Source organism: Nerophis ophidion, linkage group LG04 (assembly GCF_033978795.1).
Source record: "Nerophis ophidion isolate RoL-2023_Sa linkage group LG04, RoL_Noph_v1.0, whole genome shotgun sequence".
Lineage (NCBI taxonomy): Eukaryota > Metazoa > Chordata > Actinopteri > Syngnathiformes > Syngnathidae > Nerophis > Nerophis ophidion.
Genome location: NC_084614.1, coordinates 73702600 through 73718785, shown reverse-complemented (window position 1 = coordinate 73718785; position 16186 = coordinate 73702600). Strand labels below are relative to the sequence as shown.

The window sequence follows — 16186 nt, the reverse complement described above, 5'->3', positions numbered from 1 at the left end:
TAACAAACTTTTGGTCAAAGAATGTAAAACTTACTGACTTAATAACAAACTTTTAGTCAAAGAATGTAAAATTACTGATTTTATAACAAACTTTTAGTCAAAGAATGTAAAATTACTGATTTAAAAAAACAACTTTGTGTCAAAGAATGTAAAAATTATCAATTTTATACCAAAAATCTTGTCTAAGAAAGTAAAACTTACTGATTTTATAACAAACTTTTGATCAAAGAAGGTAAAACTTCCTTATTTTATAACAAACTCTGTGTCAGACAATAAAAAGTTAATTATTTTATAACAATATTTTTTTCTAAGAGAGTAAAACTTACTAATTTTATAACAAACTTTTGGTCAAAGAATGTAAAACTTACTGACTTTATAGCAAACTTTTAGTCGAAGAATGTAAAATTACTGATTTTATAACAAACTTTTGGTCAAAGAATGTAAAACTTCCTGATTTTATAACAAACTTTTAGTCAAAGAATGTAAAACGTATTGATTTCATACCAAAGTTTTGTCTAAGATTGCAAGCTATTGATTTTATAAGAAACTTTTTGTCAAAAAATATGAAACTTACTGATTTTATGACAAAATGTTAGTAAAAGAATGTTAAAGGTATTGATTCTATAACAAACTTACTTATTTTATAACAAACCTTTATTCAAATAATGTAAAACTTCCTGATTTTATAACAAACTTTGTGTCAAATAATGTAAAAAGTTATTGATTTTATACCAAACATTTTGTCTAAGAAAGTAAAACTTAATGATTTTATAACAAACTTTTGGTCAAAGAATGTAAAAACTTACTGATTTTATACCAAACTTGTTGTCAAAAAATGTAAAACTTACCGATTTTATAAAACACTTTTAGTCAAAGAATGTAAAACTTATTGATTTCATACCACAGTTTTAGTCAAAGAATGCAAGCTATTGATTTTATAACGAACTTTTTGTCAAAGAAAATGAAACTTACTGATTTTATGACAAAAAGTTAGTAAAAGAATGTTAAAGGTATTGATTTTATAACAAATTTTGTCAAACAATGTAAGAGTTACTGATTTTATGACAAAATGATAGTAAAAGAATGTTGAAGTTATTGATTTTATAACAAAGTTTTTGTCAAAGAATGTAAAAGTTACTTATTTTATGACAAAATGTTAGTAAAATAATGTTAAATGTACTAATTTTATAACAACATTTTTGTCAAAGAACGAAAATTATGATTTTATGCCAAATTTCTGATAAAACAAACTTTGCTTCACAAACGTACATTTTGCGTTCAGTTTTTTTTCTTAAAAAACAAACAAACATTAAAACACGCATCTCATGATGTAATTTTATCCCCAAAAATGATGAAATTTTTTTTTTAATGAATCCCCAAAATTCAAAGTGAGCTCCTCCAATATATAAAAAAAATCTGAAAAAAAAACCTACATATTTTTCCCTCTGAATCCCAAAACTGAAAAAAAACACTTATCCCCCTAATATATTGTTTTACATAAAAAAAACCTACATTTTAGACCCGTTTTTTTACAAAATTCTGTTCTTTTTATCCGAAAAATGCAAAGCCCGCGACTACATTATTTTATTTTCAATCTTTAACTCTGACATTTTTCAAAGGTTGCCCTCACCCCAAAAAACATGTTTTCTTTTTCATCTAACCCCCCCCCAAAAAAACAAACAAAAAACAAACATGAATCTGCGAATATTGTCTTCGTTTTATTCCAAGACATGCATCTCCAAACAGATTCACAAACAAACAGCAACTTTTGGAGAAACATGCCAATGGATTTTTATTTTTTTTAACGAAAAAAAAATAAAAATAAAAAATCACTGGGTTGGAATTCTTATTAATATCGATACTGTTGTTGATATTATTCATTTTTGTTGGACTACTTTTGGATTGTTTTGTGTCATGTTTGTGTGTCCTCTCAATTGCTCTGTTGATTGCTATTCTGAATGTTGCTGAGCCCAGGTTCGGTTTTGGAATGGGAATTGTATTATTCTGGTATTATTTTGTTGGATTGATTAAAGGCCTACTAAAACCCACTACTACCCACCACGCAGTCTAATAGTTTATATATCAATGATGAAATATTAACATTGCAACACATGCCAATACGGCCTTTTTAGTTTACTAAATTGCATTTTTTAATTTCGCGCTGAAGTATCATGCTAAAACGTCGCGGTATGATGACGCGTACGCGTGACGTCACACATTGTAGAGGACATTTTGTTCCAGCACCGATCCCAGCTATAAGTCGTCTCTTCTCATCGCATAATTCCACAGTATTCTGGACATCTGCGTTGCTGAATCTTTTGCAATTTGTCCAATGAATAATGGAGACGTCAAAGAAGAAAGCTGTAGGTGGGAAGCGGTGTATTGCGGCCGCCTTTAGCAACACAAACACAGCCGGTGTTTCATTGTTTAAATAAATAAATACATGGGTTGTACTTGTATAGCACTTTTCTATCAATCAATCAATCAATGTTTATTTATATAGCCCCAAATCACAAATGTCTCAAAGGACTGCACAAATCATTACGACTACAACATCCTCGGAAGAACCCACAAAAGGGCAAGGAAAACTCACACCCAGTGGGCAGGGAGAATTCACATCCAGTGGGACGCCAGTGACAATGCTGACTATGAGAAACCTTGGAGAGGACCTCAGATGTGGGCAACCCCCCCCTCTAGGGGACCGAAAGCAATGGATGTCGAGCGGGTCTAACATGATACTGTGAAAGTTCAATCCATAGTGGCTCCAACACAGCCGCGAGAATTCAGTTCAAGCGGATCCAAGACAGCAGCGAGAGTCCCGTCCACAGGAAACCATCTCAAGCGGAGGCGGATCAGCAGCATAGAGACTACCTTCAAAGTACTCAAAGCGCTTTGTCACTACTTCCACATTCACCCATTCACACACACATTCACACACTGATGGAGGGAGCTGCCATGCAAGGCGCTAACCAGCACCCATCAGGAGCAAGGGTGAAGTGTCTTGCTCAGGACACAACGGACATGACGCCGTCCCATTCCTGAAAGGTGACGGTGAAGCTTTACTATGGAACTGAGCGGTCAAGCGAACACGGTTGGATTGGAACACACACACAAAGTACAGTGTATGATGCAGCGATCAATTCGAAAGATCGTGTTTCAAAGAGGGTCCCTTGTGAAGGGCAGAGATGGGCATCGCCACCACCCGTCGACTGGTGCTGAAGAAAGGTGCGGGGCCGACCTTCAGGTTGTACAGGTACGACCATACAATCTCACTAAAACACTAGTAACACAATAAGCAGATAAGGGATTTTCCAGAATGATCCTAGTAAATTTGTCTAATAACATCTGAATCGCTCCCACTGTAAATTTTTTTTTTCTTCTAGTCCTTCACTCTCACTTTCCTCATCCAGAAATCTTTCATCCTCGCTCAAATTAATGGGGAAATCGTCGCTTTCTCGGTCCGAATCGCTCTCGCTGCTGGTGGCCATGATTGTAAACCATGTTCAGATGTGAGGAGCTCCACAACCCGTGACGTCACGCGCACGTCGTCTGCTACTTACGGTAAAGGCAAGGCTTTTTTATTAGCGACCAAAAGTTGTGAACTTTATCGTGGATGTTCTCTACTAAATCCTTTCAGCAAAAATACGGCAATATCACGAAATGATCAAGTTTGACACATAGAATGGACCTGCTATCCCCGTTTAAATAAGAAAATCTCATTTCAGTAGGAATGTAATTAAAAAATAATAATAAATAAACATCCCCCCCCCCCCAAAAAAAAACAACAACATATTTTTCCCAAACTTAGAGGCAGATGCTTTTCATCAAACTGAGAAAGCAACATCCATTTAAAAAAAAATTTTTTTTAGCAACTGCCTCACATGATCAACTCCAAGTCGACAATAACAAGACTTGTTGTTTTGGACATTGATATCATTTCTTTTTTATTAAGACAAGAACTCTTTATTGTTTTTTTTTTTTGTAAAAATGTCTATTTATGAACCAATACAAAATGTGTATGGGAATGTGGCGCTCCTCTCCTCCTTTAATACACACAAACATTTCCCAGGAACAGCAGAGAGACAAAATCTAGAAAATATGGAGAAAAAAATAAAAATAATAAAATGACTCGGGTGACACAATTCAAAGGCGGCGGTGCGTCAACAGCAGTACGACAACTTTCGGGATGTCAACACAAAGCGGTACTTGTACATCGTATTACAGTGCGCCAAATACTAGTTAATCAAATACAGAAAAGCATGTACAACATAGACGCCAAATGTTTGCGGTTTGGCGGGAAAACGACATCACGGCGCGTTTTAACGTCCGACTTATCGGCTTCGACGTCCTTGCACTCGAACCTAAGGGCGTTACGATACAAAACAAAACAACAAAGTCAGGCCGGTTTTTGTATGCCGAAGTACATTTTGGTGGAATAAACACAACACGTAATAGTTTACGATTTATTTCCAAATTAATCTCCAATTTTGTCATTTAAATAGCTTGAAAAGCCGTGGAAATTGATTTGATGTTGACAGCGTGAAGGAATTGAACAGATCGCAAAGCGCTGTGGTCAGTATTTGTGATTTTTTAATACGAGGGAAAAAAAATAAACAAATGCACCCAAATAACACAATAGTTATTTAGTATTGGGGGGATACAGTATGGCCCCATCCGTCAGCATTTACCTGACACACGAAACGTTATGAATAAAGGGCGCACTATCAAAACTATTCAATTCTTGGGGGAAAACATTTTAATTCAGAATCGAGTCTCAATCGAAAAACGATTCTTTGATTCAAAATCCCGTGTGGCCCCATTCGTCAGCATTTACCTGACACACGAAACGTTACGAATAAAGGGCGCACTATCAAAACTATTAAATTCTTGGGGGAAAACATTATGATTCAGAATCGAGTCTCAATTGAAAAACGTTTCTTTGATTCAAAATCCAGTATGGCGCCATCCGTCAGCATTTACCTGACACACGAAACGTGACAAATAAAGGGCGCACTATCAAAACTATTCAATTCTTGGGGGGAAATTTTTTGATTCAGAATCGAGTCTCAATTGAAAAACGATTCTTTGATCCAAAATCCAGTATGGCGCTATTCGTCAGCATTTACCTGACACACGAAACATTACGAATAAAGGGCGCACTATCAAAACTATTTGATTTTTGAAGGAAAACAATTTGATTCAGAATCGAGTCTCGAGTAAAAAGGATTCTTGATTCAAAATACAGGAATACAATATGGCCCCATTCGTCAGCAGTTACCTGACACATGAATCATGACAAATAAAAGGTGCACTAGCCACTAGGGCTGTGAATATTTGGAACAACATGATTCGATTCCTGGGGGCAACAATTTGATTCTGAATAGAGTCTCGATTTAAAACGATTCTTTGATTCAAAATCCAGTATGGCCCCATTCGTCAGCAGTTACCTGACACATGAAACGTGAAAAATAAAAAGGTGCACTAGCCACTAGGGCTGTGAATATTTGCGAAAAACATGACTCGATTCCTGGGGGCAACAATTTGATTCTGAATAGAGTGTCGATTTAAAACGATTCTTTGATTCAAAATCCAGTATGGCCCCATTCGTCAGCAGTTACCTGACACATGAAACGTGACAAATAAAAGGTGCACCAGCCACTAGGGCTGTGAATATTTGGGAACAACATGATTCGATTCCTGGGGGCAACAATTTGATTCTGAATAGAGTCTCAATTTAAAAAGTATTCTTGATTCAAAATACAGTATGGCCCCATTTGTCAGCATTTACCTGACACACGAAACATGAAAAATAAAAAAGTGCACTAGCCACTAGGCCTGTGAATATTTGGGCACCGCACAATTCGATTATTGGGGGGGAAACAATTTGATTTAGAATCGATTTTCAAGTAAAAACGATTCTTGATTCAAAATACAGGAATAGAGTATGGCCCCACTCATCTGCATTTACCCGACACATGAAACGTGACCAATAAAGGGTGCCTTATCCACAAAGGCTGTGAATATTTGGGCACCGCACGATTGAATTCTTGGGGGAAAACAATTTGATTCAGAATCGAGTCTTGATTTAAAACGATTCTTTGATTCAAAATACAGTATGGCGCCATTCGTCAGCATTTACCCGACACATGAAACGTGACATATAAAGGGTGCACTAGCCACTAGGGCTGTGAATATATGGGCACCACACAATTCGATTCCTGGGGGCAACAATTAGATTCTGAATAGAGTGTCGATTAAAAACGATTATTTGATTCAAAATCCAGTATGGACCCATTAGTCAGCATTTACCTGACACACGAAACGTGACAAATAAAGGGCGCGCTAGCCACTAGGGCTGTGAATATTTGGGTACCACACGATTTGATTCCCGGGGGCAAACATTTAATCCAGAATCGATTCTCGATTTAAAAAGATTCTTTGGTATAAAATACAGTATGGCGCCATTCGTCAACATTTACCTGACACACAAAAAGTGACAAAGAAAGGGTGCATTATCCACAAAGGCTGTGAATATTTGGGCACCACACGATATGACTCTTGGGGGAAAACTATTTTATTCTGAAACGAGTCTCGATTTAATACGATTCTTTGATTCAAAATCCAATTTGGGGCGGTTTAGCTCGGTTGGTAGAGCAGCCGTGCCAGCAACTTGAGGGTTGCAGGTTTGATTCCCGCTTCTGCCATCCTAGTCACTGCCGTTGTGTCCTTGGGCAAGACACTTTACCCACCTGCTCCCAGTGCCACCCACACTGGTTTAAATGTAACTTAGATATTGGGTTTCACTATGTAAAGCGCTTTGAGTCACTAGAGAAAAAGCGCTATATAAATATAATTCACTTCACATCACTTCACAATTTGGCCCCATTCGTCAGCACGATATGACTCTTGGGGGAAAACTATTTTATTCTGAATCGAGTCTCGATTTAAAACGATTCTTTGATTCAAAATCCAATTTGGCCCCATTCGTCAGCATTTACCTGACACATGAAACATGACAAATAAAGGGTGCATTATCCACAAAGGCTGTGAATATTTGGGCACCGCACAATTAGATTCTTGGAGGGTAAACAATTTAATTCAGAATCGAGTCTCGATTTAAAACGATTCTTTGATTCAAAATCCAATTCGGCCCCATTCGTCAGCATTTACCTGACACACGAAACGTGACGAATAAACGGCGCACCATCCACTAGGGCTGTGAATAGTTGAGCACCGCACAATACAATTCTTGGGGGCAAACAATTTAATTCAGAATCGAGTCTCGATTTAAAACGATTCTTGATTCCAAATACAGTATGGCGCCATTCGTCAGCATTTACCTGACACACGACACGTGACGAATAAACGGCGCACTATCCACTAGGACTGTGAATAGTTGAGCACCACACCATACAATTCTTGGGGGCAAACAATTTGATTCAGAATCGATTCTTGATTTAAAAAATGATTCTTGATTCCAAATACAGTATGGCGCCATTCGTCAGCATTTACCTGACACACGAAACGTGACGAACAAACGGCGCACCATCCACTAGGGCTGTGAATAGTTGAGCACCGCACAATACAATTCTTGGGGGCAAACAATTTGATTCAGAATCGATTCTCGAGTAAAAACGATTCTTGATTCCAAATACAGTATGGCGCCATTCGTCAGCATTTACCTGACACACGACACGTGACGAATAAAGGGCGCACAATCCACTAGGGCTGTGAATAGTTGAGCACCACACCATACAATTCTTGGGGGCAAACAATTTGATTCAGAATCGATTCTCGAGTAAAAACGATTCTTGATTCCAAATACAGTATGGCGCCATTCGTCAGCATTTACCTGACACACGAAACGTGACGAATAAACGGCGCACCATCCACTAGGGCTGTGAATAGTTGAGCACCGCACAATACAATTCTTGGGGGCAAACAATTTAATTCAGAATCGAGTCTCGATTTAAAACGATTCTTGATTCCAAATACAGTATGGCGCCATTCGTCAGCATTTACCTGACACACGACACGTGACGAATAAACGGCGCACTATCCACTAGGACTGTGAATAGTTGAGCACCACACCATACAATTCTTGGGGGCAAACAATTTGATTCAGAATCGATTCTTGATTTAAAAAATGATTCTTGATTCCAAATACAGTATGGCGCCATTCGTCAGCATTTACCTGACACACGAAACGTGACGAACAAACGGCGCACCATCCACTAGGGCTGTGAATAGTTGAGCACCGCACAATACAATTCTTGGGGGCAAACAATTTGATTCAGAATCGATTCTCGAGTAAAAACGATTCTTGATTCCAAATACAGTATGGCGCCATTCGTCAGCATTTACCTGACACACGACACGTGACGAATAAAGGGCGCACAATCCACTAGGGCTGTGAATAGTTGAGCACCACACCATACAATTCTTGGGGGCAAACAATTTGATTCAGAATCGATTCTCGAGTAAAAACGATTCTTGATTCCAAATACAGTATGGCGCCATTCGTCAGCATTTACCTGACACACGACACGTGACGAATAAAGGGCGCACAATCTACTAGGGCTGTGAATAGTTGGGCACAACACAATACAATTCCTGGGGGCAAACAATTTGATTCAGAATCGATTCTCGATTTAAAAAATGATTCTTGATTCCAAATACAGTATGGCGCCATTCGTCAGCATTTACCTGACACACGAAACGTGACGAATAAAGGGCGCACAATCCACTAGGGCTGTGAATAGTTGGGCACCACACAATACAAATCTTGGGGGCAAACCATTTGATTCAGAATCGATTCACGATTTAAAAAATGATTCTTGATTCGAAATACAGTATGGCGCAATTCGTCAGCATTTACCTGACACACGAAACGTGACGAATAAAGGGTGCACTATCCACTAGGGCTGTGAATATTTGGCACCACACGATTCAATAGATTTGTTTTTTGGGGGGTAACGATTCGATTCAGAATCGATTCTCGACTTAAAAGGATTCTCGATTCAAAATCAAAACTTTTTTAGTAACATTGGGTGCTAGTTCTAGGATTAACTACGTTCCTCCATAGGATAGATAAACAGCTCAAAAAAATTAAATTAACATTTTTTGGGGGGATTTTTTTTTAATTGATTCAGAACCGTTACACATAACAATCGCGATTAATTTGAAAAAAAAATAAAAAATAAAAATAAAACCCCTAATATTCAATTTAGCCGCCAGATGGCAGTAGAGTGTCGAATATCTCAAAATGTTTTTTTTTGTGGCAATCCCAACTCTGACCACAGCGTGTGGAGTGGCGCTTTTCATCATTTTCTGCAGATTGCATTGCGAAATGATCAACCAACCCATGCGAGATCCGCCCAGAAACAGGGTCGTAAACGCCCCTTTTCCAACTGTACGTGCGGGAAAAAAAAATAAGCAAACAATACAAAAATTCTCCGATATCGGGGGAATTTGGTTTGAATTGATCGGTTTTCGAATGTCGTCGTCAAGACGTAGTCGTTTCAAATGGAAGCTGTCATGTGCGCTCGCGCTCAAAAAGACAGATCGTGATTCTCGTAAAGCAACGATAAAAACGTAGCTAATAATAATAATAATAATAATTGTTATATCGGACATTACCGGACCCCAAAAAAAACCTTCAAACATCAAACCGTTACCCGAACCTCGCAAGCACGTAACAAACACAAAAAAACGGCGTAGAGAGTTAAAACTCCTTATCGGAAAAGTGCACGACTCGAAGGTAAAAAGTCGGGCGTTGTGTGACGATGAGTTAAAGCTATCATACGTAATGACCAAACTTCCCCAAAACACGAGTAAAGTACGAAGTGGTGAACGTGTCCGCACAGTCAGCAAAAAGTAATCATTTCCCAGTAACACGCCGGACGTAATAACGCCACTGTCAGCCATTTTACTTTGAGATATATATTATTATTATTTTTTTAGCTATTTTCAAATTAGTGCTTAATTAATTTTCAATTTTTTTTACGAATAATATAAAACAAGCATTTTGATTTTATATTACTGGTCTGAGGAATCAATATCCACCTGCAAATAAGAATATTGTGTTATGTCACAATTTTAGTTGTTTTTATTCCAAACGCATGCTAATCTAAATTTTGAACATCTTTTTATGAGAAAAACTTACAAATAATCGTTATTGTTTTATTGCCACGATTCCAGAGAGTTTGCTTCTATTTTAGCTGAAATAAAAAAGACGTATCTCGACATTTTTTACTTTTACCTCGTAGTTTGTGTTTTTATTTCGAGTAATCCTAAATATTTCTTGAACAAAATACTTATTTACGAAGTTTTATTTATTTATTTTTTTTAAATTCAAAACATGTAAAACATGTATCTCCAAATGTTATTTTTTCAAAAATTTTAGGTTATCACCGAATTTAAAATGTTTCTTTCTTCTAATCCAAAATACGCAAAACTTACTTCTCAAAGAAAATCTTCCAATTTTTGTGTTACTTGGAAGTTTCAAAAGTTTCCTTTCCTTTAATCTGAAATGTGTGAAACATGTATCGCCAAATGTTACTTTTTTCAGATTTTGTGTTATCTTTCAATGTACAGTTTTTTTTCTGATCTTAATTTTTTTAAACGTAACTCGGAAAAAAAAATCATATTTTTGTGTTACTTATTAAGTTTAAAAAATGTTCCTTCTTTTTATGCGAAACATGTAAAACATGTATCTCCAAATTTTTTTATTTTCTTATTTTAGGTTATCACCAAATTTAGCATTTTTCTTTCTTTTAATCCAAAATACGCAAAGCGTACTTCTCGAAGAAAATCTTACGATTTTTATGTTTTTTTGAAGTTCCAAAAGTTTCCTTTCCTTTAATCTGAAATAATTGAAACATGTATCGCCAAATGTTTTTTTGCTTCATATTTTGTGTTATCTTTAAATGTACAGTTTTTTTTCTTATCTTAATTTTTTTAAACATAACTCGGAAAAAAACCAAACATATTTTTGTGTTACTCATTACGTTTAAAAAATGTTCCTTCTTTTTATCCAAAACATGTAAAACATGTATCTCGCAATGTTATTTTTTCTAAAATTTGTAGGTCATCACCGAATTTAGCATTTTTCTTTCTTTTAATCCAAAATACGCAAAACGTGATTCTCGAAGAAAATCTTACGATTTTTGTGTTACTTTGAAGTTTCAAAAGTTTCTTTTCCTTTAATCTGAAATATGTGAAACATGCATCGCCAAATGTTATTTTGTTCTGATTTTGTGTTATCTTCAAATTTACAGTTTTTCTTCTAATCTTAATTTATTTTTTAAAAATAACTCGGGGGGGATCTTACTTTTGTGTTACTTATTAAGTTTCAAAAATGTTCCTTCTTTTTATCCGAAACATGTAAAACATGTATCTCCAAAAGTTATTTTTCCCTAAAATTTTAGGTTATCAATGAATTCAAAATTTTTCTTTCTTCTAATCCAAAATACGCAAATCGTACTTCTCGAAGAAAATCTTCCCATTTTGTGTTATTTTGAAGTTTCAAAAGTTTCCTTTCCTTTAATCTGAAATATGTGAAACATGCATCACCAAAAGCTTTTTTTTCAGATTTTGTGTTATCTTTAAATGTACAGTTTTCCTTCTAATCTTAAAAAAATAAAACATAATTTTTGTGTTACTTATTAAGTTTAAAATATGTTCCTTCTTTTTATCCGAAAGATGTAAAACATGTACCTCCAAATGTTATTTTTTTCAAAATTTTCAGGTTTTCACCGAATTCAAAATGTTTCTTTCTTCTAATCCAAAATACGCAAAACGTACTTCTCGAAAAAAATCTTCCAATCTTTGTATTACTTTGAAGTTTCAAAAGTTTTCTTTTTTTAAATCTGAAATATGTGAAACATGTAATGCCAAATGTTACTTTTTTCCTCATATTTTGTGTTATCTTCAAATTTTCAGTTTTTCTTTCTTCTAATCTAAAATATTTAAAACATAATTTAAAAAAGTATTCAATTTTTTGTGTTACTTAAAAAGTTTCAAAAGTTTCCTTTCCTTTAATCTGAAATATGTAAAACGTGTGTTGCCAAATGTTCCTTTTTCCAGATTTTGTGTCATTTTCAAATTTACAGGTTTTCTTCTAATCTGAAAAAAATCAAAAATACCTCGTAAAATTACAGAACAATTAAAATAGTTTTCCCCAAACTTTCAAACGTTTTTTTATTGAAAAATGTGAAACATGTTACTTTTTTCAGATTTTGTGTTATTTTCTAATTTACAGTTTTTCTTCTAATCTGAAAAAATGTAAAACAAAACTCAGAAAAAAATATTCAAATTGTTTTGTTGCTTACGAAGTTTAAAAAATATTTTCCTTTTTACCCGAAACATGTGAAACATCCATCCATCCATTTTCTACCGCTTATTCCCTTTTGGGGTCGCGGGGGGCGCTGGCGCCTATGTATTTCCAAATTTTATTTTTCCGAAAATTTCTGGTTAACACCAAATTTTGAATTTTTTTCTTCTTCTAATCCAAATTACGCAAAACATACTTCTCGAAAAAAAAAATCACATTTTTGTATTACTTTGAAGTTTCAAGTTTTCTTTCTTTTAATCTGAATTATGTGAAACACGTATCGCCAAATACTTCTTTTAGATTTTGTGTTATTTTCAAATTTACAGTTTTTCTTTCTTCTAATCTGAAATGCGCAAAACATACTTCTCGATTTCATTCCCAATGTTTGTGTTACTTTGAACTTTCAAAAGTGTTCTTTCTTTTTAATTTAAAATATGTGAAACATGTATCGCCAAATAAATGTTACTTTTCTATGTTACTCTTATCTTCAAATTTTCAGTTTTTCTTTCTTTTAATCTGAAAAAAAAAAAGTTTTTGTTACCTACAGAATTTAATTTTTTTTTTAATGTTTATCACGTATTGCCAAATGTAACTTTTTTTTCGCAGATTTTGTGTCCTCAGAATTTACAGTGTTTTTCTCTTGTATTCCGAAATATGTAAAAAATGCACCTTCAAATTGTGCTACGAATTTTGTCTTTTTATTCCGATCTATTCTACAAACATGTAGAAAATTAAAAAAGCCACACTTTATTGTTTAACTTCAATGGTATTTTTATCTAATTTACGTAAAATAACACAAAACATTTTTTAACGCATTTTTTGGGCCTTTTCCGCTCTTGCTTCGTTACGATGTTTTCAAGTTTCAAGCAGCCCACAACTGCCGCAAAATAACGCCGTCCAATAAAACGCTTTAGAATTTTGCAATTTTTTTTCTGGAAATACAACAAATAAGTACGTTTTTCTCTTTCCAAAAGAAGACAACATTTGGAGAAACATGCTCATCAGCTACAACAGCCGATGCCAAATTAGAGTCCGGTGCGATTTTCCGAATAACAAGATGGTCAAGATTTGTTCGGCATTCTACGATAACACGTTTGATTTGGTGACATTCGGAAGCTGGTGCCTTCTCGCGTATTAAAGTTCGATTTATGACTTATGACTTTTGGCAATCGTCTAAGCTTCGTAAAAAAAAAAAAAACGTAAAAAAATGTGTACGATGATGTGAGCGAAACTATAACGATGTGAGCAAAAATTGATCGAATTAAAATGGAAAATGAGCATGACGACAATAACAATAATTACAATGACAACAATAATAATCACCATAGCCGTTGTATTTCTAGCAATCTGTAAAAAATAGTTTGTCGTAAGGATTTGTGTATAATACAACGACTCGCTATTTACTTTTGTACGAATTGTGAGATGACGATCGGGCGGCCATTTTTCGAAACAAAACTTTTTAACGTCAACCTATTTTTGCCTTCTTACCGGCAAACAAAGAAAAAAAAACAACCCCTGAATCGAAAATGTACTCGGCGGAAATGACCGCGAACGTGTCGGTTTAAGAAAAGGAGGGGTTTTAAAACGCTCGTTTTTTGCTGCCTAAAACGGGTGTTGTTGATCTTAAGGGGGCGGGGCATCTACAAGTCCCATCACTTCTTCATTATTATGTACAATAATGGTAAAGCATTCCATGCATTTGTCATCACAGTATACTGGAGTCTTGGTACGCAGGCGACACGTTTAGGGGAGGAGTCGCCTCACCTTGAAACCCTGGTGACGGAAACACCACAACGGGGAAGGGGGCGGGGTTATTATGCACACACGACGACAAAAAAAAAATAATAAAATAAAATAAAATAAAAACCCGAACAAGGCACGGAATTTTCTGCAAAAATGTTTGGACTGGACAACAAGGGGGCGGGGGGAAAAAAGGTGTGGCTTAGAGGGAGGGCGGTGAAGAAGCGCTCTACAGTGATTTCTGGCACCCCCACCCCCGCCCGCTTCCTAAAAACTGTCCGTTTTTGATTACTATTATTATTATTTATTTTTTTTTGAAACACACAAAAACATTCCACCTACATCTGCGGACTAGACTAGACAAAAGAACTGTGTCTTTCCTTCCATCTTGGATCTCCTCTCAAAAACCCCCAACTCCCTCCCTCCATGCCCCTCCCCCGCCCCCTACCTCCAGAAAGGGCCGTGTCCGATAAAGTGGACACTAAAAGACGCGGGTGGGGGCGGGGGGGGGGGGGGGGTGTCCTGCTTTGATTAGATGTAGTACTCCTTCTTCTCGTCGGAGTTGGTGTGGCCCCCCTCGGCGTTGATGATGGCCGTGTCGGCGTCGGCGGCGTCGTCCGCCCCTTTGGCTTCGTGCGTGAAGTAGGTACCTGAGGAGGATGTCACAGAGGATCAGAGAGCGCCCCTAAAAAAACAAAAAAACCAAACGTACATCTTCCTCCACGGCGCCGTCTAACGTGAACTGCGATTAAAAGTCGCGATCTGATTCCGAAAAATCAATCAATCAATGTTTATTTATGCAGTGTCTCAAAGGGCTGCACAAGCCACAACGACATTCTCGGTTCAGAACCCATATAAGGGCAAGGAAAAACTCACAAGTGGAATGTCAATGTGAATGACTGTGAGAAACCTTGGAGAGGACTGCAGATGTGGGTGACCCCCCCCCCCCCCCCCCCCCCTCACCCCGGTTCCTAGGGAAGATTAGATGCAATGGACGTCGAGTGGGTCTAACATAATATCGTGAAAGTGACCGTTTCCTTTAACTTGGACACACATCTCCATACCTTTGGCCATTAAAAGCCAGTCCGTGATGCTGCTTGTAAACCCTAACTACCGTATTTCCTTGAATTGCCGCCGGGGCGCTAATTAATTTAAAACCTCTTCTCACTCCGGCGTTTACCAAATTTAGGCCTGTGCTTATACATTTGAGTGTGATGTAAGGTTACCATCATGAAAAGCACATTTAATAAAAAAAAAACACCTTATGATGGTCTTACCTTTACTTATAAATAAAGTCCATGCGCAGCTCCTTCTGATTAAAAGCATCGATAATTTGTTTATAGAAGTCTTCCTTATCTTTCTTCAGTTTTAAAAGTCCCTCTGTCTCGATTGGAGATCTTCCTTTATTACTTCCTGCTTCGATTGAAAGTCCAGTTTAGAAAACGGTTTTATTTTAGATATGTAATCCTCCATGTTAAAAGTGGAAGCGAGAGGAAAAAATAAACGATCGCTTCTCACTTTTGCTGCTTGTTGTCACTTCTTCTGCAGCCGAGTAGTCGCAAGAAGGATCACTAGCGCCCTCTACCACCAGGAGGCGGGAGTCATTTAATGACTCATATTTGACACACGCAGCTACGGTATATTAATAAAACATAGCTGCTTACTGTTCTTTTTAGCACATTCAATAGGCTGGATCTTAAATCCTACTGTATAGCTCTTAATCTTCTTCCCTTCATGTGATTTCAAATATTTGAAATCAGCCTCCTCCATTTTGAAAAAGATGACAGGTGAAGTGTCACTCGTGACGTGACGAGTTTGACCCGGTGGAAATTCTAGGCAGATGCTTATTATTTGCGAAACGAGTTTGACCCGGCAATAATTCTAGGTAGGCGCCTACTATATACCCGACGGCAATTCAAGGAAATACGGTAACCCTACTTCACATGTGAATAATGCTGTATAAAAGACTGTATTTATATTATTCGCATGTGAATAATGCTGTATAATAGACTGTCTTTATATTATTCCCATGTAAATAATGCTGTATAATAGACTGTATTTATGTTATCCACATGTGAAAAATGCTGTATAAAAGACTGTATTTATATTATT

The 16186-nt window shown here is 36.4% G+C and overlaps 1 protein-coding gene across 4 annotated transcripts in view; it reads right to left on the bottom strand.

The window, feature by feature from the left end:
- Nucleotides 1-4949: 4949 nt before the first annotated feature.
- cadm1a (cell adhesion molecule 1a) overlaps nucleotides 4950-16186 on the bottom strand; it is a 968224-nt gene continuing 956987 nt past the window's right edge. For all 4 annotated transcript variants that reach the window (XM_061898993.1, XM_061898988.1, XM_061898989.1 and 1 more), the window contains one exon: nucleotides 4950-14724. In XM_061898993.1, the coding sequence (XP_061754977.1) occupies nucleotides 14606-14724 (119 nt within the window). In that variant the 3' untranslated portion in view covers nucleotides 4950-14605. The remainder of the gene's footprint in view (nucleotides 14725-16186) is intronic.